This window comes from Antennarius striatus, chromosome 8, assembly GCF_040054535.1.
Source record: "Antennarius striatus isolate MH-2024 chromosome 8, ASM4005453v1, whole genome shotgun sequence".
Lineage (NCBI taxonomy): Eukaryota > Metazoa > Chordata > Actinopteri > Lophiiformes > Antennariidae > Antennarius > Antennarius striatus.
Window position 1 is genome coordinate 21,029,304 of NC_090783.1, and position 26,291 is coordinate 21,055,594.

General features: G+C 41.7%; 1 protein-coding gene across 1 annotated transcript in view; it reads right to left on the reverse strand.

Annotated features, from left to right (window-relative positions):
• Positions 1–26,291, reverse strand: part of tnrc6c2 (trinucleotide repeat containing adaptor 6C2) — a 43,466-nt gene that overhangs the window by 4,724 nt on the left and 12,451 nt on the right. Inside the window, exons 4-19 of the mRNA XM_068320954.1 lie at positions 17,086–17,481; positions 7,632–10,058; positions 6,650–6,853; positions 5,405–5,568; positions 5,250–5,327; positions 4,978–5,035; positions 4,639–4,781; positions 4,360–4,506; positions 3,152–3,301; positions 2,843–2,962; positions 2,550–2,633; positions 1,814–2,090; positions 1,507–1,671; positions 1,035–1,226; positions 523–672; positions 228–443 (exon numbers count right to left, since the gene is read on the reverse strand). Of these exons, the coding sequence (XP_068177055.1) occupies positions 228–443; positions 523–672; positions 1,035–1,226; positions 1,507–1,671; positions 1,814–2,090; positions 2,550–2,633; positions 2,843–2,962; positions 3,152–3,301; positions 4,360–4,506; positions 4,639–4,781; positions 4,978–5,035; positions 5,250–5,327; positions 5,405–5,568; positions 6,650–6,853; positions 7,632–10,058; positions 17,086–17,481 (4,971 nt within the window). The remainder of the gene's footprint in view (positions 1–227; positions 444–522; positions 673–1,034; positions 1,227–1,506; positions 1,672–1,813; positions 2,091–2,549; positions 2,634–2,842; positions 2,963–3,151; positions 3,302–4,359; positions 4,507–4,638; positions 4,782–4,977; positions 5,036–5,249; positions 5,328–5,404; positions 5,569–6,649; positions 6,854–7,631; positions 10,059–17,085; positions 17,482–26,291) is intronic.

Sequence of the window (26,291 nt, forward strand, 5' to 3'; positions counted from 1 at the left end):
CTCACTTTGGAAAATACTCACTTTCAATTAGTTGTTAAACTGTCTTGATTTACTGTCTGAAAGTGACAGTAAATCTGTAAGATGATGTTTAACATATTTACAGGAGACCGAGTTTGTCGGAGGGACGGCGTATGAGTTGATGACTGACATTAATTTAAGTCAGTTTCATTCCGTAATTCGAAAAGACATTTTAAAAGTTGCACTGCGTCTCAAAGGGGAGTACTGACCAGAGGAGTAGGAGCCGCTCCAACCTTGGGCCAGGCCCAGAGAGTTGCCCCCCCAAGTGGAGGATGGCTTGTTGTTGGTGAGGCCAGGCGGGGGCCGGGAAGGTGTTGTGGTGCTGCGTGGCCCCTGGGGGACTTTCCACAGCTCATGGGACAAAGAAGCTTGGCTCTGGGAAACGGGTCCTGCAGACCAGGTGGACTTCATGTCAGACAGTTTACCTGTACAAGGAGAGATTTTACACTGTGTTTCACTGGGATACAGATGGCTTTAAACTATCTTTTTTTAACCTTTTCATACCTCCATTCCTGTCCCGCAGCAGGTAACGATTGACATCATGGATGTTGGTATTGATGGTTGGACCACTAGGGACACTGCCGGGAGTCATGTTGGGGTCATTCTCAGGGTCGATGTTCTGAAGGCCCTTCCATGGAACACCAGGGCAGAACTCTGACGGAGCAATTCAGACAATTTAATGGAAATATATTCTAAATAAGACAGAAAAGGTCTGCTGTTCACCCCAGAACCTTAAGTTGGCATTGACAAAAAAAGTAGTAGTACTGTAGTTAAAAAGTCCTGTACAACAATGACAGTGATTCATGCTGCATTATCAGATCCAAGCAGGTAAGAGATGGGTGACAGGAAATGTTTCCCTTCCTGATAGAACATTTAAAAACAATTTAACAGTGAGTAAACTGTCACTTCAGTGAGATCAAGAATCACATTAATCATGTAAAGTAAAAAACCTAAATTTTGTTTGACATTATTTTAAAGGGTTTTTAAGCTCTTAATTTGAATCCTGTCGTCATCACCTGGGGGCCAGTTAATGTTGGTCCCATTGGAGATCTTTTCATTTGGGCTTTTGCCTTGACTCCAGCTATCCGGGGGCACCAGGGGGCCACTGGGGGACTCAGAAGTGGACATCATATTGTAAGGGCTGTATGAGTCCTCCAGCTGAGGAGGTTTTCCAGGGGGGGGTAGGGTAGAACTAGCAGATATGGCACCTTATATACAAAAAGACAATTCATAGGGAAAATTGAGGACAAAACATGAGAAATTACTTTGAGGCTTTTATTTATTATAAATCAGATTATAAATGCAACAAATACGCTGTAAATACAGTATTTTCCGCACTATAAGGTGCACCTAAAAGCCTTGAATTTTCTCGAAAACCGGCAGCGCGCCTTATAATCCGGTGCGCCTTCTATATGAACATGGTTTTAAAATAGGTCATTCATTGAAGGTGCGCTTTATAGTGTGGAAAATACTGTACTGTCAACATACCATGCTTGTTGAGGTTGTTCTCCATGTTTGAGGAGTTGCAAGAGACGCTGTCCATGGAGTTGGAGTGTGTCCACTGGGACAAGCGAGATTGGGGCTGAGGGGGCTCCTTCAGGGACAGACCCCCAACCTCCATGCAGTTTACATTCATGTTTGGATTCAGTCCAGCTGCACAGATGCAACAAATAAATCTCACACATATATGTGGTCTGAGTAAAGATGTACGATATACATTGAGACATTGCTAACATAACAGGCAAAGAACATTTGGTGTGATTTGCACTTGTTTATTCCCCCATCCCAGACTTACTGAGAGGGTAGGTACTGTAGGCATTGGGCGAAGATGGAGGCTCTTTGGTGTGCAGTGTGTCCGCGAGGCCTGGAGCCTGGTGTGGGACTGTGAAGGGGTCAAGGGTTGATTTTCCAGAACCAGGGCCTCCAGCAGTGCAACCGAGAGGATGCAGACCAGCAGAAGAGGAAGAGGAGGAATGAGAGGGAAGTTGGTGTTGCTTCATCAGCAACGCTTGGTACAGCTGACGCTGGTGCTGCTGGATCTGTTGTTGCATGTTGGTGATTGTTCGTGCAACCTGGGAAAAATGAGAAGCAGTGTCAATGCATTAAGACCTTTTGGGCAATTGGTGGGAGGGTAACAATAATAATGAGCGTCTTACATGATTGCACAAATAAACAGGATGCAAGATGACAGAAATGATGGAAAAAGACAGAATGAGCAAGAGGGAATAGGACTTGAGGGCAAAGGAAACAGCAATGACTATAAGAGGATGCTCTTAGACAAAAAATGAAAAGTGCAAAATAGGAGGAAGGCTGGCTGCTCATATGCAGTGAGAACTAATTTGTAATAACGTGCATATTTTTAGAGTTTGACTAAGCCCTGTTGTTATTTTTTTAATCAGCAGATGCAGTGGAATCATGCAAAAACCTGAATATTTGTTGATTGAAAAATGAAGTTGCATCAGTGTTTTGTGTCAAGGTTCACCTGAGCTCACACATATAAATAACCTCCCACGACCACACTCTTGACTCACTTGCTGCTCTTGTTGTCTTATGGGGCCAGAAACATTGCGTTGTGCCTGCATCATCTGTTGCTGGATTTGTAAACGTTGGTATGCCTGAGAGAAGAGAACAGAAAGAATAACTCAGTGATTTTAAAAAAAAAATAGGTCCACTCTAAAGTACTGTGAATAAAAAAGACCTTCATTCATATTTTGGTTAATTTGCTTTTGCCTTGATCTTTTAAAAATATCCATGATACACATTCTCATGCATAGCTATAATGGAAAAAAGTTAAAATGGAGAAGAAAAAAAAAGACTGAGTCACCATTTGCAGTTGCTGAAGTTGGTACAAGAGAGTCATTTGTTGAGGGTTTATTGGTGAGGTTAAAAGTGCAGGATTCAGACCAATGTTTTTTGCTGCAAACTGCAAGAGTTGTGCTTGGACCTAGTGGAAAAGGAAAGAATGGACAGGCAGAAAGAGGAGATGGACAAGTCAGTCACAGCAAATCACTGCAGAAATAATGATCTGTGGTTATGGGACAAAATGTTCAGTTTTACCTTATTTTTTGTGTGTAATGAACCAAAGCAGGTCCACGTCACACATTTGATGCGTGTATAATGTTTGCATATCTACCTGAGGGGAAAGAAACTGAGGCACTTGAGCACGTAGACTAGGCTGGGAGGAGCTGAGAGGTGGCACTGGTGGCTGAGGAGGAGGCTGCTGCTGTTGCTGCATGGCCCGGGTTTGTGCTGCTCCACTGCTGCCAAACATTCCACTGGGTATCTAGAAGCAGAATTCATTGAAGGAGGAAGACTTCAAAATTCCATACTATTTTAAATTGATAGAACTATTCAAAGGGCTGAGCGCTGAGCTACTGAATGGTGTACCCTCACGAGGCCGACCACGATTTGAGCCTTCATCTGTAAGATTTTTTTAGTTTGTTCAATGGATGAGTGCATTTGATTCAGATGAAAAAGAAAGTGCTGGCTGAAGGCACTCAAAAGCAAAAGCGCACATCAATTCTATCCACAAACCACATTAAAGCATTTATCCTCAAGGTCTAACTCCATAACACATCTTCCATATCAAACGAATATAATTAATAACAATGGAAATTTGTGGTTTTCAAAATGTCCAAAATAATTTGACTGTAAAAAGTTTAAACGACACTTTTGATTCTGCGAAAGAATTCAGTTAAATAAAAATATATAAATATTTGAAGAGCTTTTGTTTGAGCTTCAAGGACATACTGCGGTTTTTCTGGGCCATGGCTGCCTCTGGGGGCGATATTTGATAGCACAACCATTTGATTTCAGTGGGCACTTCAGGCAAGGTCATACACACAAGTAAGACATAGATAAGTGGAGATTTGAAAGAATGTATGGCTACACTGGTGTACATAAAACAAATTCATTTCAGTTCAGTTGTTGTGCCCAGCAGTACAGTATATGCATTTAAACATTGCACAAGGTCAGTAAATGGCAAGCAGTAGCAATGTGAAAAACACATATTATTGATCTAAATTGCTTAAATCTCTAAATTATTCCTTTGGTCTTAGCATAAAATCATGTGCAGCAGGACTGAGCATAAAATTATTGAAAACAGAGGAAATGTACCGTAAATAAGCATTGCAAAAAACATTTTGCTGTTTGATATTTCATCCCCAAATTCCTCAAAATTCAACAATATTACTTGGAAGAAGAACTATACATTCATAAACTTCTATTCAATGCAGTTCTTTTATTATGATGAATAAATATTAGTAGTGGTATTAGAAGTAGTAATGTTATATTTTATGATGGAATGTTTTGGTACTCTGTGCATGCTTTATGATGTGCTACCTGCGGTCTGTTCAAGTTTTGCATGGCCAACCCCGGGTTGCCCTGCCCCAGACCCTGCCCAGGAAGGCTACTGTTGGTCAGGGGGAGCTTCAGGCTAGGGGAAGGCAGAAATGGTGATGAAGGGGCATCGTCTGACATAACACCATCCTGGACCAGGGTAAGGGAAAAAGGAAAAAGAGAAATAGCATTAAAATTTACAGTCTCGTCTTCTAAACTGTACAACACACCTTTAGAAGATGCTTGGAAAAGGCCTGAAGGTTAGTTGACTTAATGTCTCACCTTGTCAAGAAAGGAGTTGCGGTCAGAAGGGTCTTTGGAGATTGCAGAGGGCCGACACACCATGGGCTTGTTCATGCCATTGCTGTAATCAGACATGCTCATTCCCCGCTTGTCCAGGTCTGTCTTTTTCTCCAACAGAGCACCTGGGTAGCAAAAAGAGAAACCAGATTGATAATAAGAATACATATTATTTATCTATATTTATTAAGAGGAGTGTGGCTTGGAGATATTTAAATATAATTCTTTCAACGGTACATTAGTTATGTCTGTGAGTTCACTCATGCGTTAACAATACATACATGAGGACACATAAGATAAGTTAAATGCTGGTGAACTCACTCATGGCCTGGTCAAGATTCATGTTGTTGCTCTTCAGCGCCTCCTCAGCAGGGTCTCTCTGTGACACAGAAGTAACACAAGTCTGTCACTGACCACAGTTTGATTGCTTCCATTGTCATTTGTTTATACCTTGCATAGTTGAAAATTTTGTAGTTACAACAAATCTTGGATTTATAAGAGGAAGCATGGTGATGTCCAAGTTCTGTTAAAAACTACAGATCTGCTTAAAAGAACGTGTGTTGGTGAAGTTAAGTCAATGTAATGTCACGTACCGGAAAACCCATGTCAGTAAGCTGTTTGATAAGACGGTTCATGATCCAAACCTCGTCTGTTTTGTTGCAAATTTTACCCTGAAATCAGAGAAGCAAAATAAACATATGCTGTTTTTTGGTTACCAAATATATATATTTGAAAACGGTCAGGTAACCTTGCTTGGACCCTTCTTGGGTCCATTGCTCCAGGAGTTAGTGCTGTTCTCCTGGGCGGTGGTGGGACTGTTCCACATGTCACCATCCTCTGCATCCCATTGGCTAGTGGACATGACTATCTCCTCTCCTCCATTTCCCCAGCTATCTTGCATAGATTTGGGGCCTGAAAAAGATGACATTAGGAAAAAAATATGACATGTTTGAAGGTGAAAATACAACTAGTGTTCAGCCTGAAAATCAACATCTCACCCTATAAAATGACTAGCAAGTCTAAATGTCCATGTGGAGTGGAACACAGGCAGTAAGCTCTGAAATATAAGTTAATTTAATTTGATTTGCCTGCCTGTGTTCCACTCCACATGGATGTTGAGAGTTACTAGTCATTTTACAAAGTGAGACTTTGATTTTCAGGCTGAACACTTGGTGTCACTGTTGCCATTTCACAAACTGTCTTCACCCCCACCTCTAGTGTCCTCTGATCCAAACCAACAGTACAAACAATAAATACCTACTGAGGTGTGGAATTTCTTTAATCCCAGCAACACTTTAGCAGGATTAAAAAAATCTTCAGAAATTCTACAAATGTTTAATGTTTTTCCAACCTGCACCTGTGATTGTTTGCTATGGGGTACAACGGCCACAATGGTTATATCTTCTTCTCCTTTCGGATTTTCCCTTCAGGGATCGCCACAGCGAATCAGTTGCCTCCATCTAACCCTGTATTCTGCATCCTCTTCTCTCTCACCAGCTACCTTCATGTCTTCTTTCGCTGCATTCATAAACCTCCGCTTTGGACTTCATCAAAGTCCAACCAGAATTTCTCCTCCTCCTCCAGCTCACATCCTATCTGTTGATTATACCCACTAACAACATTGAACATCACACCTTTGATTTCTACCTTCAGAGTCATCACTCTGTCTGACACTCTTTTTACCTCCAGGACATTCCTAACAAACTCCTTCAAGATAACTCCTACTCCATTTCTCTTCCTATCTACACCATGATAGAACAACTTGAACCCTGCTCCTAAACTTCTAACCTTGCTATCTTTCCACCTGGTCTCCTGGACACACAGTATGTCTACCTTCCTCCTCTGCATCATGCCAACCAACTCTCTACCTTTTCTTGTCATAGCCACAATGGTTATATAAGCTGATGGTACATTATATTGTACTTTGGTAAATGCTGATTCACCACTGTTGACCTTATACATCACTGAAAATAATTTCAGATCTTGGTGTTACCTGGCTTGCAGGGTGCAGAACTTGGGAGTCCATTGGCCCTGCCATAAGGTCCAGGGGGCTCATGGCCACCATCTCCCCATCCTCCTATTCCTCCTGTGGGCTTACCCCAGGCAGAAGTGCCATTGTCCACCGTTGATGTTGGAGCTGCTGGCTCTCCCCAAGCAGGCTCTGACTTGGGTTGAACATTGGGAAGCTCTCCCCAACCTACAAAAAGTGTTAGGATTCTGTTATATTGAAGTCATAGCTTAACTTTTTTTTTATTATGATAATGAAAGTAAATAAATTAAAAACCATAACTATTTGCAGTTACTGAAATGTCATATCTATTTCTTTCAGGACCCAATTAAGAACTGCAGTCATGTGTTAATAAGACAGTATGTCACTTGAAAAACACATTGTGCTTCATCAATTTGTGTGTTTCCAATTGTGAATGTCAATCTGAGTATGAATGTGTGAGAACAGGAGATCTATTTTATCTCCATATGTATTGGCTTCAGTGAAGGTGATTACCTCTGCAAATGATAAATATTCTATACGTGGTCATGATGATTTGATGTAATTGTAGTGCAAGTGGGAAAACAGCAGGGGGCAATGGTCTCATTTATAAATCAGTTGTTGGAATGCTGGGCATGAATGTTCTATGTCTTCTATGCCCGCTCTTTGTCTTTACAGGACTTATTTGAAGTGATTGTGGCACCAATTTTAGATTGCTGAGAAGTCCTAATTAAACGTGTGGATATTAAGAAGACATTAATATATTTGAGAACATCTAGTTCATAATAATAGGTTGGAATGGCGATTGTTGGGAACAACGATTCCTTGTAGCAATTTAATCACTCAGTGTCTTGATGAGTAAAAACAACAATCATTGCTACCACCCAGCCTTGTGCTTAACACCATTCCATTTCTTTAGGAAATGTTTTACAGATACTTCTATTTAAATCAATATTCAAATTACACAATATTTAACATCACATCTTACCTGGGTTGGCAAGGGGGGGCCTACCCTGGGAAGTCGCACCTGGATGTGAGGCACCATTGTTGGGTGACCCATTGTTGTTTCCATGGTGTTGTGGGTGAGTTGGGGGTTGGCTGTGTTGTGGATGGTGGTGCATGTGGTGAGCAAGATGATTGTTGTTGCCGTGCCCAACAGAGTGATTGTTGGGGATAATCACTCCACCATTTTTATTGGGAGGTGCACCACTGTTGCCTTGGTTATTACTGACATTGTTGCGATCCCACATGTTGACAGTCTTCTTGTAGGATGTGGGATCACCCCAAGTGGATGTGCCGTCATCAATCTCCATTTTTCTGCGAATGGAGGGAGGGGAGGGCTCTTCCCAGCCAGTAGCCTCCATACCCTGGTCCTGTTTGTTACCACTGCCCCAGCTAGATTTGTTCTGCTTCACAGAACCTGGACCACCCCAGGAACCAATACTACCGCCTCCTCCACTGCCAGTGCTACTGCTACTGCTTTCCTGGGGTTTAGAAGATCCCCAGCCTCCTTGCACCTGGCCATTGGTGCGTGGAATCTCCCCCCAGCTACCATTTGTCCCAGCAGTAGCTGATTTTGCCCAACCTCCTCCTCTACTTCCTGCTCTGGGGCTTTCTTTCCAACCATTACCTTCTCCGGTCCCACTTTCTCCTTCCCACATACTGGATGATCCATTGTTTTTGAGCTCTGATTCTCCCCAGTCACCAGTACTGGAGCCATTGGAGCCCCCATTGCTGTTGTCCCAAGCTCGGGAGCTTTTAGAGCCCTCACCCCAGCTATTAGATTGGTCCTTCATCAGGCCATCATCCCAATTGGGGGTCTTTTCCTCAGAACCCCATGATGGCGTACCTCCATTTCTGGAACCAATGGCAGGCAAAGGGTCTCCCCATCCACTGGCAGTGCCATTCTGGGCTTTGCTGAGGGATTGTGGGGGATCCCGCCACCCTGATCCGGTCTGAATTGGCTGAGGTGGCGGGGCTCCCCAGCCAGAGGATGATGGCCCTTCACTTTTTTCTACAGACCTAGGCCTCTGACTAGAAGCAATATTTGGGTTGATGGTACCTCCATTGGTGGATGGGGTTCCACCATTAGAGTCTTCTAAGGTGTCACAAATGCTAATGCTCTTCCCATTATCAGAGTTTGCTTCTTCCATCTCCCATACAGTGTTCTGTCGGATGGGGGTCTGTCCCCAACCTGTGTTACTCAGCACCTTAGGGTCCAGGTCCTGCCGGGGTAATATTGGCGTAAAATCCATGCTGGAGGATCTGTCTCTACTGTGGGATTGACCATCGTTGCTGTCCCCACTACCCTCACTTGCTGGGGCTGTTCCAGACTGCTGACCCCATGAGCTAATTTGCTGCTCTTGGCCTGACCCAGAACTACCAGCATCTACCGACTCCCACCCTTTAGATGCATCAGTAGAGGATTTCCCCCACTCACCCCAGCCACCACCTTCACCCCCACCACTGCCTTGGACACCCCAGGCAGAAAGGCCTCCAGAAGGAGTTGAGTCCCAGCTTGAAGCCTTGGGAGAATCAGCTGCCTTGGTATCTCCACTTCCCCACACAGAGCTGCCTGTTGTGTCCCCATTGAGCTGGGATGATTCAGTGGGTGACTGGCCTCCCCAGCCAGTTAAACCATGGATGGGGCTCATGGGGTCCTGGGTTTGCTGCTGTTGATTCATATGGTTTGGTCCATTAGTGTCAAGGTTAGCAGGTTCCATATTGAAGGACAAGCTTTTGTTGGTTGAAGTGTGCTGTTGATCATTTTCATTAGCACTTATCATGCCAACCCAGCTTCCTCCACCACTGTCAGCATCACCCAGGCTCCCATTCCCAATTTTTCCATTGCCATTAATACCTGGAGGTAGAGATGGGGAGTTTGACACCCGATTTGGGCCACCACCACCTCCGCCCTCATGACCGAGAACAGGCCAGGCAGATGGATTGGCATTGGGATTGAGGTTCAAGTTAAAGTTGGGAGAGCTCCAGTTGTTGGGTGCTGTTATTCGTCCATGATTCATTCCATCTTGTTTTCCATCTGAACCCCAGCCTCTATTACCAGCTAATGTATTGGCGGACCCAGGTCCCGTCATCATGTTATTGGTAGCTTTGAGAGAGGGGTAGTGGGCCTGCTGGCCTGCGGCACCTGTGGCCATACTCAGAAAACTACTACTACAGATGGTAGTGACAGCACTGGTGTCTTGGTTAGGGCTAGCTGAGCCCAAGGGGCATTCTGGTGCTGCAGGGTGGCAGGGGTCACTACTGCGGTTGATTAAGGGCCAAGCTTCTGTGTCACTTTCGTCAATAATCACTTTGTCCCAGCAGTTGGCACTGGAGGCACTGTCAACTGGTATAGAGGGTCCCCAATGAGGTGTCTCATACTGAGTAACAGGGCCAGTCTGGATGGATATATCTAAAAGAGAAAAACAGCAAAGGAAGGTTTGAGGTAAAGCAGAAAAGAGGAATACAACACAGGATGTTGATGAAAATTATGAGACAGTCAAAACCAAAACATGCAGAAATTACATATGATATCAACTGGTAGGAGTACAGATATGGGGCAAAACAGAGTAATCAAAAGAGGTAGAAGGCGGGGGTGTGCTGGGAGAAAAAAAACACATTACATTAGGCTGCAGAACATCATGTAATACAGGCCCCTTAGTCCTATGGACCAGTTTTATCTTCTTGGTTGGTTAATGCTAGCTATCAGACTTGACAGGATGAAATGGGCACACACTTGCATGTTCCACAATCCAATACAATCAGGATGCACAGCCAAGCGTGCTACATGTCATATCAGCCATGGCAAATCCATATATCGTTCCCCTGGTGCAGTCAGCCAAACAAAAATGGGGATATGGCACTTTCCCGTTGTTTGCTTTACCCATCCTTTGTTCCTTCTCTCATTTCACCTGACTTCGTTCTTTTCTCTCAAACTAATTTTTTCTTACTTAAGTGTTTTGTTTTGCCCTTTGCCTCCTTTTCACTCTCCAATTACACTCATCCATAATACCTTCCCCTCTCCTCCCCCTTCTCTATCTCTTTCCACGTTCCCTATCTCTCACGTTCTACCCCCATCTGTTTCGTCACCCTTTAATTTCTCCCTCTCTTACTTCTGCTCTCCTCTAACACCCAGCAGTGAGAAGCCCATCAGTCTCCATCGTGGCTTCACTGGCTGGGACTGTGAAGGGAAGCCCAAGTGGAACGTGGCTCATTTATTGAAATGAAACCAGGATGGCTTCTCATCCATCACTTCCTATGCATCGCCAGGCCTACTTCTCCAACTGCACTGCACTCAGGAAGCACAGACACATCTTTTAAGGGTGCATGTGTCTCTTGGCTTGTCACTACCTGCATACTGTATACGTTCATGTTTCTACTGTTATCACAATCTGGAAAATGGCAATTGTGTGCAGCTTTTGTCCAACCACTAAACATGATCTACAAATGTAGTACCCCAGTGCCAAAAGAACGTTTTTGACTATTCTCTGAATGGAATTGCAAATGGTCAATTTCATTAGGACAAAAAGCAACCCATTTGAAGGGGAACTAATAATAGGAATTGATTAGATGCTGCAAAGGGGTAATAAATCAGGGAAAGGCAGAAAATCAATGATCTTATTAATGCCAGTGAATGAGAGCAAGGAGGCTATTGATCCAGCATGCAAACATCCTAACAGCTATGCAAGTCTCATGTGATGAATTAAAAACCCACAAGAATTGTTACAAAACACAGCAGTACAAAGGCAACACAAACCAGTAACAATCCAGACAATTCACTTGTACTACGAAATTGTCAAAATGTGAACATAAAGCAATACATTAGTATGCGGCTTTACAAAATTACCTTAAGAAAACAATGCAGTGAAATGATAAAATGGTACATAAGTTACTGCACTTTAAGTTCTCTACAGCCTTATGTAAACATCAAATTACAAATGAAAATATACAAGCACAGTAAGCTTTTAAGCTTGCTGTAACCCATTAAACATGAACATAAATATGAATATACAGTAAATGTTTGAGGCCAAATGGAAAATAATACAGCTTTGGTCAATGCCTGTGAAAAAACTGTAAGCGTGGTTCATTATTCTTACTAGTAGAACTACTTACTAATTATAAGATACAGGCCGTGGCTGCAAAACACTTTCCTTGTTTGATGATTAAGCTGCCATGACTTCTATTACTGTCTTCAATTTCAATCATATTATTGCACTGATTTCCATAATAGCTAGAAGTTATCCATCACATGATAAAACAATCCAGTCTGATACAGAAGTTGGTGGTAGGTGTGGACCCATGCGCGCGCACACAAATATTGACCAGTTATGTGTCATAGGATACTACAAACATACAGCAGAATGGCTAAAAATTTCCATCTGAACACTTATCTCCACTCCCCAGGCAGCCTTATCTCAAAGGGCCGTCATTCTGATGACACACATACTGTACATCTACCAAAACTACTCCACAGTCAGCTGGCAAAAAAATATTTAAAAAATTAAAATTAAAAAATTAACATCTGGGCAGAGCAAACCCCTCATAAATGCTCCCACTGTGCCAATTTTAAAGCAAGTTGTTCAAACTAGAAAAAAAAGATATGAGACTTCTATTTGAGAACTAAGCCCTAATAATGTCTATGTTAATGACAGAAGGTATAAAATACCCTGGACCCTGAGTCCAAAAGATTGCAAGCTAATGTGCCATTAAAGAATCTTTCTTTCTGAGCAGTGCTATTTCATCAGATCTGAAACACAGCCAAGAAGAACAGAGGGCTGTGGCCACAGGAAAATTTTACTCACTTGACCCCTTACCCACATGAGCTTCCTCTCTGCTGCTCTATCTCTGCCTGTCTCTTTGTCTCGGCCTCATTTGCATATGTTTCTTGAGAGTAAAATTAGGATGGATGAAAAAAACTGAAAGGAAAGTGAAAACGTTTGCATACGGTGGAGAGACTGTGAGACAAATTGAAAAAATACCCGAGGAGAAGTGCAACTTGTGCCACTCTCTCAGAGTGCTAAAACATTTTCATTCAAGGATGAGGAAAATCAGACTTCAGACAGCAGCAAGTCACTCAGTAAAAATACAAAAAAAGCCCCATGACATTAATATACCGCTCTTATCGGGTTGCATCTTGAACCTGCACAATGTGCAGTATGTAAATGCTTGTTTAACTGTGTGCAATGAAAATAGCAAATATGCCTCAACAAAAAAAGGACACCATGTTCTCAGCAATATGTATTCATTCTGGGACTTTATATTGGATTGCATCATGTTTTATATGAACCAATGCTGTTATGTTGACCTCTGCAAATGCATACATGTGTAGACTAATACAAAACAGTCTTGTCTCCCTTTAACTGTGTGCAACGTGCCTCAGTCATTCCATTTTCAAATCCCTCTCCAGACATTCCAACAGAAAGGCCTCTCTGATTCTTGGCAAAGAAGTAATTTGGCTAGGGAAGAACTAAACCAAGCCGACATGAAAGAAAAAAAAAAGCGGAACAATTGTTTCCATCCACCATTTGCAATCATGTGTCAGTAATGTGGTGTTCTCATTTTGGTTGCAATTAGGAGGGCAGTCGCTGATTACTCCTTGTGAATAAGAGAGGTTAAAAATAAAAGCTAAAAGGGTTTCTTTGGTCCCGTGATTCTGATGGGGAACGATTTGTTGTATTCAAGTCCATGGGTACGAAAAACAGGCTTGGTCTCTAAATAAAGCCCTTACTGCCACAAAGTAAATAACAATTCTTTAATGATGAACACATAAGCCAAGCTTGTGCTTAGATGAACAGTACACTGAAACTGTGATGCCATCCTGTCATGGTTGAAGCAAAAATAGGAAGAGATGAACCTCTGATAAGGACATGAGCTGCCTTCACAGAAATAGGAAGGTAGCCAAGAAACAAATGCCTCCCTTCTCCTTTGAGAGGATGGGCGACAGAAGCAGTGAGGGAGAGGGTGGGAGGGAGAGAGAGAGGGAAGTCTGAGGGGGGATGGGGATGGCATTTGCAATACCGAGGGAAAAGAAAGGAAGATAGTGAGAAAGAAAGAATGCACCGACTAGCAGAGATGATGCCTCGATAAATAAAATCTTTACTTCAACTAAGAGCCTAAAAACAACGTTTGGTTTTCTCATAAAACAACAGCAGGGTGACAACTAACTATCACCAGAGCAGGAAGGGTTGTTTAATGGTCTTTCATCCCCAAATTAACTCTCAATGTCTCTGTGAGGGCAGCTTTACACCCACTTAGATCAAAGATCACAAGTACAGTACTTGTTTTTCAAGAAGCTGGCAGGAATAAAGACTGAGGCACTGGTCACAGGAGGTTTTAAAATCCTCATCACTCATGTCTGTTTACCTCTGAGGGAAGACAGAGAACAGAGTGAGACGACAGTGACTCCTCTGGTTTCCTTGACACAGGCTGGATTAATGAGGCCACTAGGGGGGTTCTCTAACTCATGTGCATATGTGTGCAGCCTTGGCACATGAGGCAAACTATACCTCCCTAGCTTCTCACTGCCAAGATGTCTAGTGATTACTAAATGTTTTAAAAAATATATAAATTATCGTGATTTAAGAGGCAGGTAAATTCTTCACATCTTAATGTTACTTTGTGTGAATGCCCGTGTTTACCAGAGATGGGACTTAGAGAGCCTTGTCTGATGTTTTAAAAAGATTAACCCATATTTTAGTTCTTGCTTTGCAAAAAGAAAAACATTTTTAAATGTGAAAAAGCATTTAATTTGGAATTATTATAAAAACAGACTGTTTCACCTGCAAATAAAAAAAAAGAGCCCAAAATGAAAAGGTCAAGATTTAATCAGCACCCTTCAGTTTGCCTTCTGGCTACATGCTCTGTCTGAGTAACCAGCAAACAGCTGTTGGGCTTCAGTTCCCACAGTTTTAAACAGACCCCCAACATTTGCACCTGCTACTGGAGAGGCTGTTGGGACGGCTGCTGGCTGCACCAAACTACTTAATGGTCCCCAGTCAGCTGGGAAGACGGGGATGATGGGGGCAACAAAGGAAGGGGAAAGGGGGCAGGGGGTCTTGGTCTGGTGTTGGGACAATGAAATGGGAGAGTGAAGGTTGCGTGGGAGTGGTGTGAAAACTCTTAAATGTAAATAGGATGGGTTTAGACTTTTGGGATGGGGTGCTGTGTGTGGATAGCCTTCTGGAATGTTTCACATCACAAACGGTGTGTATGTGTGTGTGTGTGTGTCTGACGGAGAGAGAGACCATATATTTCCCTTTAAGGTCTGAGCCAGATGGCCTGCAGCACAGACAGAGATTTGAGAGGACACAACTAGGTCACACTTGTGTTTTCTTACTGCTGCACAGCCGCTACATCCATGTGTTACTGTTTGAATGCATTTGTAAATAGTACCAACCCCAGTGAAAGCGCCAAAACAACATCAGTTTCCTTTGAGTCCTAAATAACCTCATGAGAGATCACAATGTGTCAGGTCTTTAGAAAAAAATCTTTTTTAAAAAAAAGAAGAAAAAAGTTGGTGGGGTTTCAATGAAACATACATGACACAATACTGCCATGTTAATAATAGTGCTGATGAACAAATTCAGAAAAAAAGTTATAAACTGCCCTCCGATCAAGAATGTTAAAACACTGCTTGGTTACTTTGGCGCTCTTTTTCAGGTTAATATTTAAACTATTTCTACATATTTCAACCCTGAGATCAAGTGATTCGATGAGCAGGATCTTGTGTATAAAATTAAGGATAGAGCAAATATTGCTGTTGTAAAACTTACAACACCATATCTTGGATTTGTGCTTTCAATTGCAAACAGAAGCACATCTTAAGTAACATGTCCAGTCAATGAATGCAGTGTGCAAGACTTGTTGCAACAACAGCTTGAAGTTATTTGCTGGGCAAACAGTAAAGAACATATTTTTGGGGGGAAGCCCTCAAGACGAGACGAGAGGAGTACTGGGCACCCAGAGGGCCATGGAGAAAAGGAGGGTAAGGTTAGGGCCCAACAGAAAAACAACAGTAAGGTACAAAAAACAACTCAACTCAAAAACAACAATTTTTTAATTTGATCAAGCAGGGCAGCTGTATAGCAAAAAATATATAAATACAGCTTTGGTGAGTTAATCACTTCAAACTGTCTGTAGGTGTGAGAAAACAACTGACCACTAACAAAAGAGCCAAAAGTTTCATCACTTATGCAAATTATGAATAAAAAACAATCAAGTCTCATTTATTAATTACTATTACGGTGTATGAAATGCTAAAAAAAATTTTTTAAAAATCGAAAGCTCACAGAGAACAGTTGCTTCTGCGATGCAGAGCTGGCTAGATAGACATGCGCCACAGCTGGTGCAGATTTGTTTGAGTGCCCCGTGTTCTCCAAGCAAATGTTGAGTCAGTAATGAAAGACAGCACAGAGCAGCAAAGGAGCATCAATGAAAAGAGAGAAGAAAAAACACAGAATAGAAACTCAACAACAACAGTGAATCCAACACCGGCTTTAAAACTTGCACATGAAACATTTTGTGAGAAGATATGAAAAAAATCCATGTATTTTAAGTGGATGTGAGGTGACGCGTGGAAATGGTCATGATTTTTTTTTTCCTGACAAGACAGAAACAGGAAAATCCTGAGAATTCAAAGATGCAGAGAAATAACACAAAAAACAGAAGGAAGAATGAGAGGTTTAAAATGTTACATGTGACTGTAAATAGAAACGCTGAGAGAAATATAGTTGGAACTTATACAAGTCTCAGTAAGGCACCACACAATGAGCATCATCAGCTATGTGTGCTGCGATAATAACAATAATAATAATAATGGATTTGATTTACGTAGCATTTTCTCTAGATACTCAAAATGCTTCACATGGTTCCATTATTCATTCAGTTCTAATTCACACTTGGTGATGGATCAACTAAATGTATAGCCACAGCTGCCCTGGGGCTGACATGGCAACTAATCAGCGCCAACGGCCTCTCCAACCACGCACATTCACACAGCAGTGAGAGCCCTCACTGGAGGCAAGGAAGGTAAAGTGTCTTCACCAAGGACACAACAACAGAAGACCGGGGGGAGCCGGATTCGAACTGCCAATCCTACCCTGATTGGATGACCTGCTCTACCACCTGAGCCACTGTCGCCCCAGTGAATGAAGATACTTAATTATGTCGTCATTGTTGGTTTATAATGAACAAAATAAGGAAGGACAATACTGCTCCATTGTTTGATTTTAAAAAGCAAGCTGCTGATCATGTAAGGCATACATTATGTTTCACGTAATGTATGCCTCACGTATTGTATGCCTTACATACGAGCTGAGCAGCAATTTGTAAAAAAAACAAAACAAAACAAAAAAGTTTTGGGATGAAACAATTTGCACATAATCAAAAATGTCTATAATAAAAGAAAAGAGAATACATGTTTTTGATACACTGGCACAAACCTGGTGAGTGATTGCCAGCAGTGGATGTGACACAGTCTGGAGTACTGCTGGCGGTCGTCGTAGAAGGCGAAGAGTAAGATGCTGAGACTGAAGAAGAGGAGGAGAGGGTGAGCACACTGAGGGCTCCAGCAGGCAGTGGCTGGCCTCTCTTTAGCAGCTGCTTGTGCTCCTGCTGGCGGAAGCGTGGGGGCACCTCTCTGGGTGGGTAGCGAGCACTGGCAGAGGACAACTGGCACTGTTGCTGAGGGGGAGTCTGAGTCGGGAGTTGGCAACTGGTAGAGGTGCGCTTGCCATTGCCAGATGAAGAGGAGGAGGAGAGGGGAAGCGTAGGGCTGGTGGGGGGGAGGTGGTAGGGTGGTGGGTTGAGACTGGGCTTAGTCGGAGCAGGCTCTGGCACTGGATGGATATAATAAACACATGCAGAAAGAGACATGCAGATAAAGAGGTATGAAAACCTTCACTCATTATCAGTACTTAAAAGACATTCGGGCTGAATTCTGTCGATATCAGACAAGGGCTGACAAGAAAGACAGCTGAAAAGTACTTTTCTGAAGTTCCGTTGTTGAAATAGCCATTATATACCCTCTGAACCGAAGCTTTCTTAAACAGTTATCTGCTATAATGAGTTTCTGTGTGATGCAATTTGTGTAATATCACAATATTGCTTTTTGAACTACACAAGTAACAGCAGAGAAAACAGCCTTCATATTAAGCTAGATTCTTAAGGACTTATAAGAATGAGCAGCATTCTTTTTTTTTCCCGGTTTTATTTATGTTTGTGCATTCTCAGGATTATATTTATTTCATGTATAAGTGGGCGTTAGTTTGATTGCTCTATATTGGTGGGGACTATCCCTGGAAGGTAACAACCTCATGAAACCTTTTGTAGGCAGTATGCTACTGGCCCATGACAACTCCATGAAAAGGTCATATCTTTGTGTTGACTGAACACAGACGTACAAACAACTGGAAGGAGACAACTTCTTTCCACTCCGATGCACTCTCTTCTTTTGCGTGCACACACACACACACCACAGAAAAGACCCTTCTTTATGAAAGCTTTTGTTTTTTTACACTGAGTAAGACAAAATATACAAGTCTCCGTAAGACACCACACAGCAGAACATTAATCCAGTGTCAAATTCTAAAACAGTGTGATTGGGTTCCCCAAACAAATACAGTATGTCACACAGTAGCATCGCAGCTAGTGTGATATCAAACACAAGCTTTGTAAAGAATGGATGAACGTGCCAAAAAATTGACAGGTCTTCTCTGTTATGTGGGGGTTGATCTCCATCTCTAGTCAGAAGGTAAGGAACTCCAAAACATTGTGTCTCCAACTCAAAGATATTTTTAAATGGTATTTTCTTATCATTTGCGATAGCTTCTTACTAGGCCTTTCAGTTATGGGCCACAACAGACGCTTTCATAATGCTACTATCATTGCCTACCATGACTTTTTTTGGACATGATGCTTTCTTATCCCCTGGATACACATAGTGGTCTTTCACTCAAGGAAGGGATCAGAACAATGGGGGAAGATATCAGACCTCTGTGCAGTATGTGCATTTAGACCGTGAAACGGTAGGAATTAAGTGATGTAAAAATAATTTGTTCATTAAAGTTTAAGTTTATCCAGTGTGAGTGAGTTGTTGCCATGCAGTTCTGTGTTGCACTGTAGGGAATTATCCACACAATAGCCAGACAAACAAACGCTGCCACATTGCAAAGTAAGTAGAATCAGAGCACAGAGGTATTCACTGTGCCTCCCCAGAGCTTCTATGAAAACATGGCTAAAAACAGAGGCCATATCCATGAACACAACATTAATCCTTACGGCCAACTTCCTGTTGAGACAGAAATTACTGTAATGTGTAGAAAATCCCCATTTGCATAAGACAATTCTACGAGAAACACCTCTGTTTGGTAACTATTTATGAAGTATTAAACATATTAGTCATTTTTTCTGATCTTCTACTGAAAACATTTACCGACACACGATTACATACACTAATTTTTGGCAAGAAAATGCCACTCATGAGATTTCAGTGAAAACACATTTGCAGAGATAGACACAGACAGAGATGAAGAGAGATAGCGAGTGATAAAGAAAGAGATAGTGAGATAGAGAGAAGGAGTGAGAGAGAGTGAAAGCGAGAGTGAGAGGGAGAGAGAGGTGGCCTGTCCTCTCCAGCAGTATCTGGCTGGCTGCTGGCTTGGAACTGCAGCCGGTGACGCACATCTCTGATTAAATTCAGTTCAGCTTGCCTGAACGCTACCGCAACCTATCATGCAGCAGCAGAGTGAATACAAGCAGCCCTGCCCCCGTTCCTCTCTGTCTTCCCCACTCCATTTCCAAACCCATTCCCCACCCACCTCTGTCCACTACCAGGTCGCTCCAAAATGCCACTGCTCTCTGCCTCTCTTTCCCTGTTTCAGCTTGGTGCTCGCAGTTATTCTCCCCCTGGGCACTTATCCAGCTTGATCATCTCGAGTGTTTCTGTCCCCCCAACTTTGGTTTCGGCTCACTGCAACCAATTTTTATATCTAGTGGAAATTTTCAATGTCTATATTTTCCGTCTCCTCTGCTTTGTGTTATATTGACATAATTTTTTATTCATTTCCTCCTTTTTTTTAGCAAAGAAGGTACCAGACATAGATACAAGACCTCTTCTTCCATGGAGACCCTGATCACCGTAGAAGCTGAAAAAATAACTAAGAACATTTTTTAAGAATGTGACCACGTCTAACTTGTTCTGCATAAGCAGCAACATCATATCTCAAAAAATGATTTAAATATACAATCAAATCCACATTTTCATAAACCTCTCCAAATGCATTACTCAATGGTCACAGAGAAAAGTGCTGCTCTAAGAGAATCCTGGTGGGTAATGTCTTCTCCTTTTGGCTTCTCCCTTCAGGGGTCGCCACAGCCAATCAGTTGCCTCCATCTAACCTTTCTCTCACACCAACTACGTTAATGTTCTCTTTCATTACCTCAATAAACGTTCTCTTTGGTCTTCCTCTAGGCCTCCTGTCTGGCAGTTCAAAACTCAGCATCCTTCTACCAATATATTCACTATCTCTCCTCTGGACATGTCCAAACCATCTCAGTCTGGCCTCTCTGACTTTATCTCCAAAACCTCTAACATGTGCTGTCCCTCTGATGTACTCATTCCTGATCCTATCCATCCTGGTCACTCCCAGAGAGAACCTCAGCATCTTCATCTCTGCTACCTCCAGCTCTGTCTCCTGTCTTTTCCTCAGTGACACTGTCTCTAGACCAAACATCGCCGGTCACACGACAGTTTTGTACACCTTTCCTTTAATTTCAGATGAAACTCTTCTAAAACACATCACACCTGACACTTTTCTCTCTGGGTGGTGTCTAACTATGTATAATGTGTGTTTACCAAAGCATATCTGTCTGAGCTTTACTGTGGGGGAAGGTATGCGTGTCTGTATGGAAGTATATAAATATCACAAGAACACAGGAATAGCCATACAAATGCATGACAGGTGAAATAAAAAGACATTTTCCCTGGACAAGTTTGGTATTTTGAGGACTCTTCTCAATCCATATTTAAGTGTGAATTAAATAAATGGTAGTGGTAATACCATATATAGCACGATTCTTCACATTATTGCTATTTCTTGTTGAATCCTTTATAGATAATCTCAGATTTTCTCACTTTTCTTGAAATTTTCACTTTATGATGTTTTACTATGAACTCCCCCCAACCTCATCAAGAGCACTCACTGATTATTCAATCTTCCAGAGGCCCTCTTTGCAACCTGGCACCAATCTTTTAATTACATCCACTTTCAAACTAAATACTTAATTATGCACCAATAAGGGAGTGAGAGAAAGAGCAATGGCTTAAGAATTGAGAGCAAGTGAGAATGGTAAAGAGGAGAGAAGGGGTCAAAAAGCAAAAGAAAACAGAGGGCAAAAAAGTAAAAAGATATATTATAGAATCAAGGGAATGAGGTATAAAGACATGCACATGGGTGTCTGACATTTTAAGAACTATAATTGGTTCTCTGAGCCTAGTGCAAGGCAGTGCAGGTTTCCCCACATCTCTTCTGTCTATTGTCTGCAGAGCCTTTTTATTATGCAGCCATGTTTATTGAAGGGGGAGGAATGGACAGAAACAGAATCCTATATGCCCTGCATGAAAGAGCACTTCTTAATCCAATAAAATCAAGGAGGCAGGAGAGGTAAGGAAAAGCATACACACATCATACATTTAAAATGGTTTACTTCTGTGTGCAACCATTTTATACAAAGCAGATTTACACAGGCAGGTGTAGGTAAAACTGCATGCATCATTGCTTTCTTTTGGCTAATCTACAAGCTAAAGAAAAAAACATGACCACATCTTGGTGAAAAAATGTAAACATTGTCTAATAATAATAATAATAATAACAAAATATATACTTCTGTGTTATTCATTTCCAGTGCAGATTTGGGGTACTTGCTCATTTCAGAGTGAGAAAAATGGGACTGGATACAGTATGCAGACATGAACGTATATGTGCTTATAAATACAAGGAAGGGTAAAATATGTGTGACTCATGTGGGGTCCAGTCAGTCAGTATAAGTAGAAAACCATCCATGCACAAATTAAAGACACAATTTTAGCCCTTCTGACAATGGAATGTTACTAAACATCCACTCTCTTTGGTCTTTGTCTTGCCTGGAAGTTCCATCCTCAACACCCTTTTACCAATATACTCACAATCTCTCCTGTGGATGTGTCCTAACCATCAAAGTCTCCTAGACATCTGACTTTGGCTGTTCCTCCGATGAACTCATTTCTGATCCTATCCAACCTGGTCACTCCTAGAGAGAGCCTCAACATCTTCATATCCGCCTCCTCCAGCTCAGCTTCCTGTCTTATTCTCAGTAGCACAGTCTCTAATCTCTACATCATGGCTTGCCTCACCTATGTCTTATAAACTTTGACCTTCATTCTAGGAGACATCTATTTCAATCTTATGCAATCTAACAATTGTTACCTTGCTTGTTAGTGTGACTGGCCCTAGCACCACTGTCATGCCATCTACCCGAACTACCATTGCGATCAATGTATTGAGCACTCCTGCTATAGAGGCTGACAACTAACCTACCCTCACTTGCAATGTGAGACCACGGTGTCTAATGTGATCTCTTCCCAAATAACATCTTTTCCACTTGTTCTGTAATCCGTGCCCGCACCTTGAGCCCCATTTGTGTTTAATTTTAAATAGCATGATGGTGTTCTGCAAGAAAAAGTAGTGGGACATATAAGCCGGTAGCATCAGAGTCTCGACTGACCGTTTACAAATGTGTTGAGAACCACTTGGTAAAAAATAAAATGTGACAAAAAAAGTAATTTTCCATTACATGGTGGTCTGACGGTGAGGAGCTCGCTAAGCTCACGCTCTCCACCCAGTCTGCAGACATTTTTGCCATTGCTTCTTGTATTTATAAGCTACTAAATCATACTAGCTTCATTTTTCTTACTTGTTTGTGGGTTGCACATGGCACATCATCAAAACAACACACCCACCCTAGCACCATGCCAGCTCACTCCTTTTAGAAACAATCGATTGAGTATCTCTGCTCCTGGCTCAGAGGCAGAACAACAATGACCGCCCATTCTGTCTTCCTAACTTACACGACAGTGAGGTGTAATAAAAGCACAACAGCAATGTTTTAAACTGGCGGTGCTAAGGAGATACACAAGTCTCTACCATATTACGATTAAGCCCTAAAAAGCTAACTCCTTTTTGGGGGGGTAAAGCGCTTTGACAACATTACACTGCGTCCATCTGAGGACAGTGCCTGAGGGAAACCACTACCTGAGGATATACTGTCTTTTGAATTTGGCAGATACGTAACATGATGAATGGTAAATTATAAATATTTTATGGCTCATACCATAATGAGACACAAGGTCTGCTAAGACCAGAGCTCCAGGGACAAACCTGGAACACATTCTGCAACTGGACTACTATTGATATGTGATGTCAACGTGAATTTATTTTACATAGTACTTCAATAATATGACTACTATTCACATACCTTAACACTTATTAACACTATTAACAAGTAATTAAAACTAATCTCATGTCAAATTCAAAAGGCATACTATTGCAAGCTTTGGTGGTTTAACTGCTGGCTGACAATAGTATGAGGAGCTCTTAATGCAAGAATAAAGGAAGTCTATGAATATTATAGACACATAAAATATATACAAACACCATACCATCAATGCGTTGACAGGACTAAGATTCACATAAGTTGATCTATGTACAATTAGCATGCCTGATATTTAACAAGACACTGTTGGGATTGGATAATGGGGGAGGGACAAGAGACACCCAATGAGCCCCCTTTGTTAGCAGCTTGTGAGTGATCATACAATATGAATAAACAGAGAGGAAGGCATTGTTTGAGTTTGTGGGTGCCCTTCATTTCCTCTCCCACTGCCGCTCACTCTTTTCTACCACTTGACATGCAGGCACGGTGAAAACATGGGGGGGGGGGTGGAGGAAAAACAATTATGCTTGGCAGTCATAAATCCACAGGATGTAATTCACAAGCTATTTACTGTTAATTCATTGAGTGTTTATAAATGTGGTTAACTGAAGAGAAAAGCAACTCCAATGCTGAAGTAAATTAGCCTCTAATTAAATCGTGATTCATGAAATTTCCTTTCAAAAGTGTTTGACACGATTAATAGCTTGTGAAATTACAAATTAATCCAGTGCAGAATTATACAAAATGCTTATGTTTATGTCCATCTCTAGTAGCTTTGAAAAGGAATGTGCTGTAAACACAGTGGAGGTGTGATGCACGTGTTTCTCTTCAGATGGGGTTGTACGGGCTGCGTGCATCAAGGGTAAATGAAGCAGGCGAGGGGAAAAAAAACGCATGGGTAATGAGGAATGTGAGGAACGAGGTAACAGGCAATTTGTTTGTTCTCTAACCTTTCGGCAGCGAAAAGTGCATGGGCAGCAAAAATGGAGATTGTACACCATCTGATAATCAGAGTGTAGGAATGGGACGACAGTGTTACTGTGGTTTTCTATGCCTCTGTGTACCTTTTTTATGAATTGCATTTTGGAAACTTCCTGTCTGGGCCATATCCTTTGTTGTTTCCTAATGGAAGCATAGTATTAATTCATTGACAAAAGGCTGAAAAGCTGTATTTTAGCTTATATAAACACAAGACTGCACAGATATGAAGATTTCAACATCCATCAAGAAAGTTGTACTTTCAGTGTCAGTTAAAAAATTGCAGAAATATTTTCAATATCATTTGGTGGAAGGTTGAAGCGTGGGTCTGACAAGAACTCATTCCAAGTTTTTCTGCAGTCTTTCGCAAGGACTTTTTTTGAAAAAAAATTATCATTTTCCTCTATTATGCAAATCCCACTGATGTAAAATCCTCCAGATTCTATGGAGAGGTGGAATATGCTAAACACACATGAAGGATTGGTAAAGCCTTTTTAAAAAATATATTTTATTCAGCAAATTTCATTCAAATATTCCTAGCAGCCTCCAATAAAATTTGGCAGAAATGAATGTGTCCTTTGGAAGGCGAAGGAGGTCCATGGATTTTTAAGACAGACTTGGTGAAGCCATTAGCTCTGCTAGTTATAAATGTGCTGCTATCTCTTAAGTGACTTCCTACTTAATAGAAGTGTGTATTTTGTTGGTAAGCATGTTTACACATGATATTCTGACAAAATGAACAAGGAGGAATGGCTTTGTCTGTTACTATGATAGTGGATATCTATGCACATTTGCAGATATTCAGATACATATACTCATCACAAACATCTCAGTATGTGCATGGTTTTGTAAAGGTTGGACTGAATGCGTAGCAGTCAATCTGAAAGATTTTGATTGCAGTGGTGGGAGATATTGTGACCAAGCTGTGTGTGTTCCAGGGGGTGAATAATCAGTATCCCTCTGAGTTAATGGGGAAGGAAGGCTGTGCATCAGAGGTCCAGCTTTTGCGTGACTATGGGGGAGGTGAGTTCAGACAGTAGCATGCTGCCTCTTGGAACCCTGCATTTGGTGAAGCGCCACGCTTAATGGGGGGCAAGGAAGTTAATTCCACCGCACAGAAGCTTTATCTCATTTTCATACATATGAATGTACCAGGCCAAGATCGATTACCACAAACAAATTGAAATGCCTGAGACCAAGGAGGCTTGCAGGGAGGAAGGAAGAAAAAGACGCTGTAGATAGGGGAGGTGATGTGCATGGGTATGCATCTATAAATGTGTGAGAGTGTATAAGGTATACCATAATTTCCAGACTACTGAGCGATTATAAGCCGTGGGCATTGAAGTGTTGTAACACGAGATATTTACAGAGAAATATGGTATTTTAAACATTTTAATTACTGCTTGTTTTCGAACAGAGCCTGTAGCACAGCAGTAAAACACTGTCCAACGTCTCAATTTCAATTCATTGATGCCAAGCTTACCTGCAGCAGCTTTCCTACTTTGACAGCCAAATTGAATCCTTTAACTTAGAAGCTACATCATATGGCTTTCTTTGCGTATTTTTCATCAAAAGTCGTGTGTGTGTGTCTGTGTGTGATGTGCAAATTATCTGTTCCAAACAAAATGAAACTACAGTAGTGCCCTCCTTGGTGCATTATCGCTTCCATTTGTCTGTCTCGCATCTGTGTGAAAAAAAAGTAACAGCTTATAGCTGGAAAATACGGTAGTTCCTTCATGTGGAAGGTCAGGAACAAGTCATAACCACATTCAGATTTCTCTCTCCACACTATTTAGTGACTATTTAGTCACTACATACACTAGGTTTTAACTGATGTTAAAATCCAGTGTATATGCTGTAGGATTTAACATCAGTACATATACAATAACATGCATCCCTGGTGATGACACCTTTTTTCACAAAACACTGCATGCAGATGGTGAGAGGTCATGAATTATTCGTCAACTTTTCTTTGACTTTCCTCATCTTTCTCCCTGCATGAGCAGCCACTACACACAATCAATTTCTCATTCCGTGTCCCCTTTTTTCTCCATCTCTCATTAAACATATTATAAAGTAAATGTCCATGTCATTAGTCCTCTGCTATATAAGCCCTGTCATTGACTTCCGACGGTCATTTTTGTCATTCATCTAAAGTAGTCACTGCTTCATTACTTTCTTTCCTCCCATTCCTCCTTCG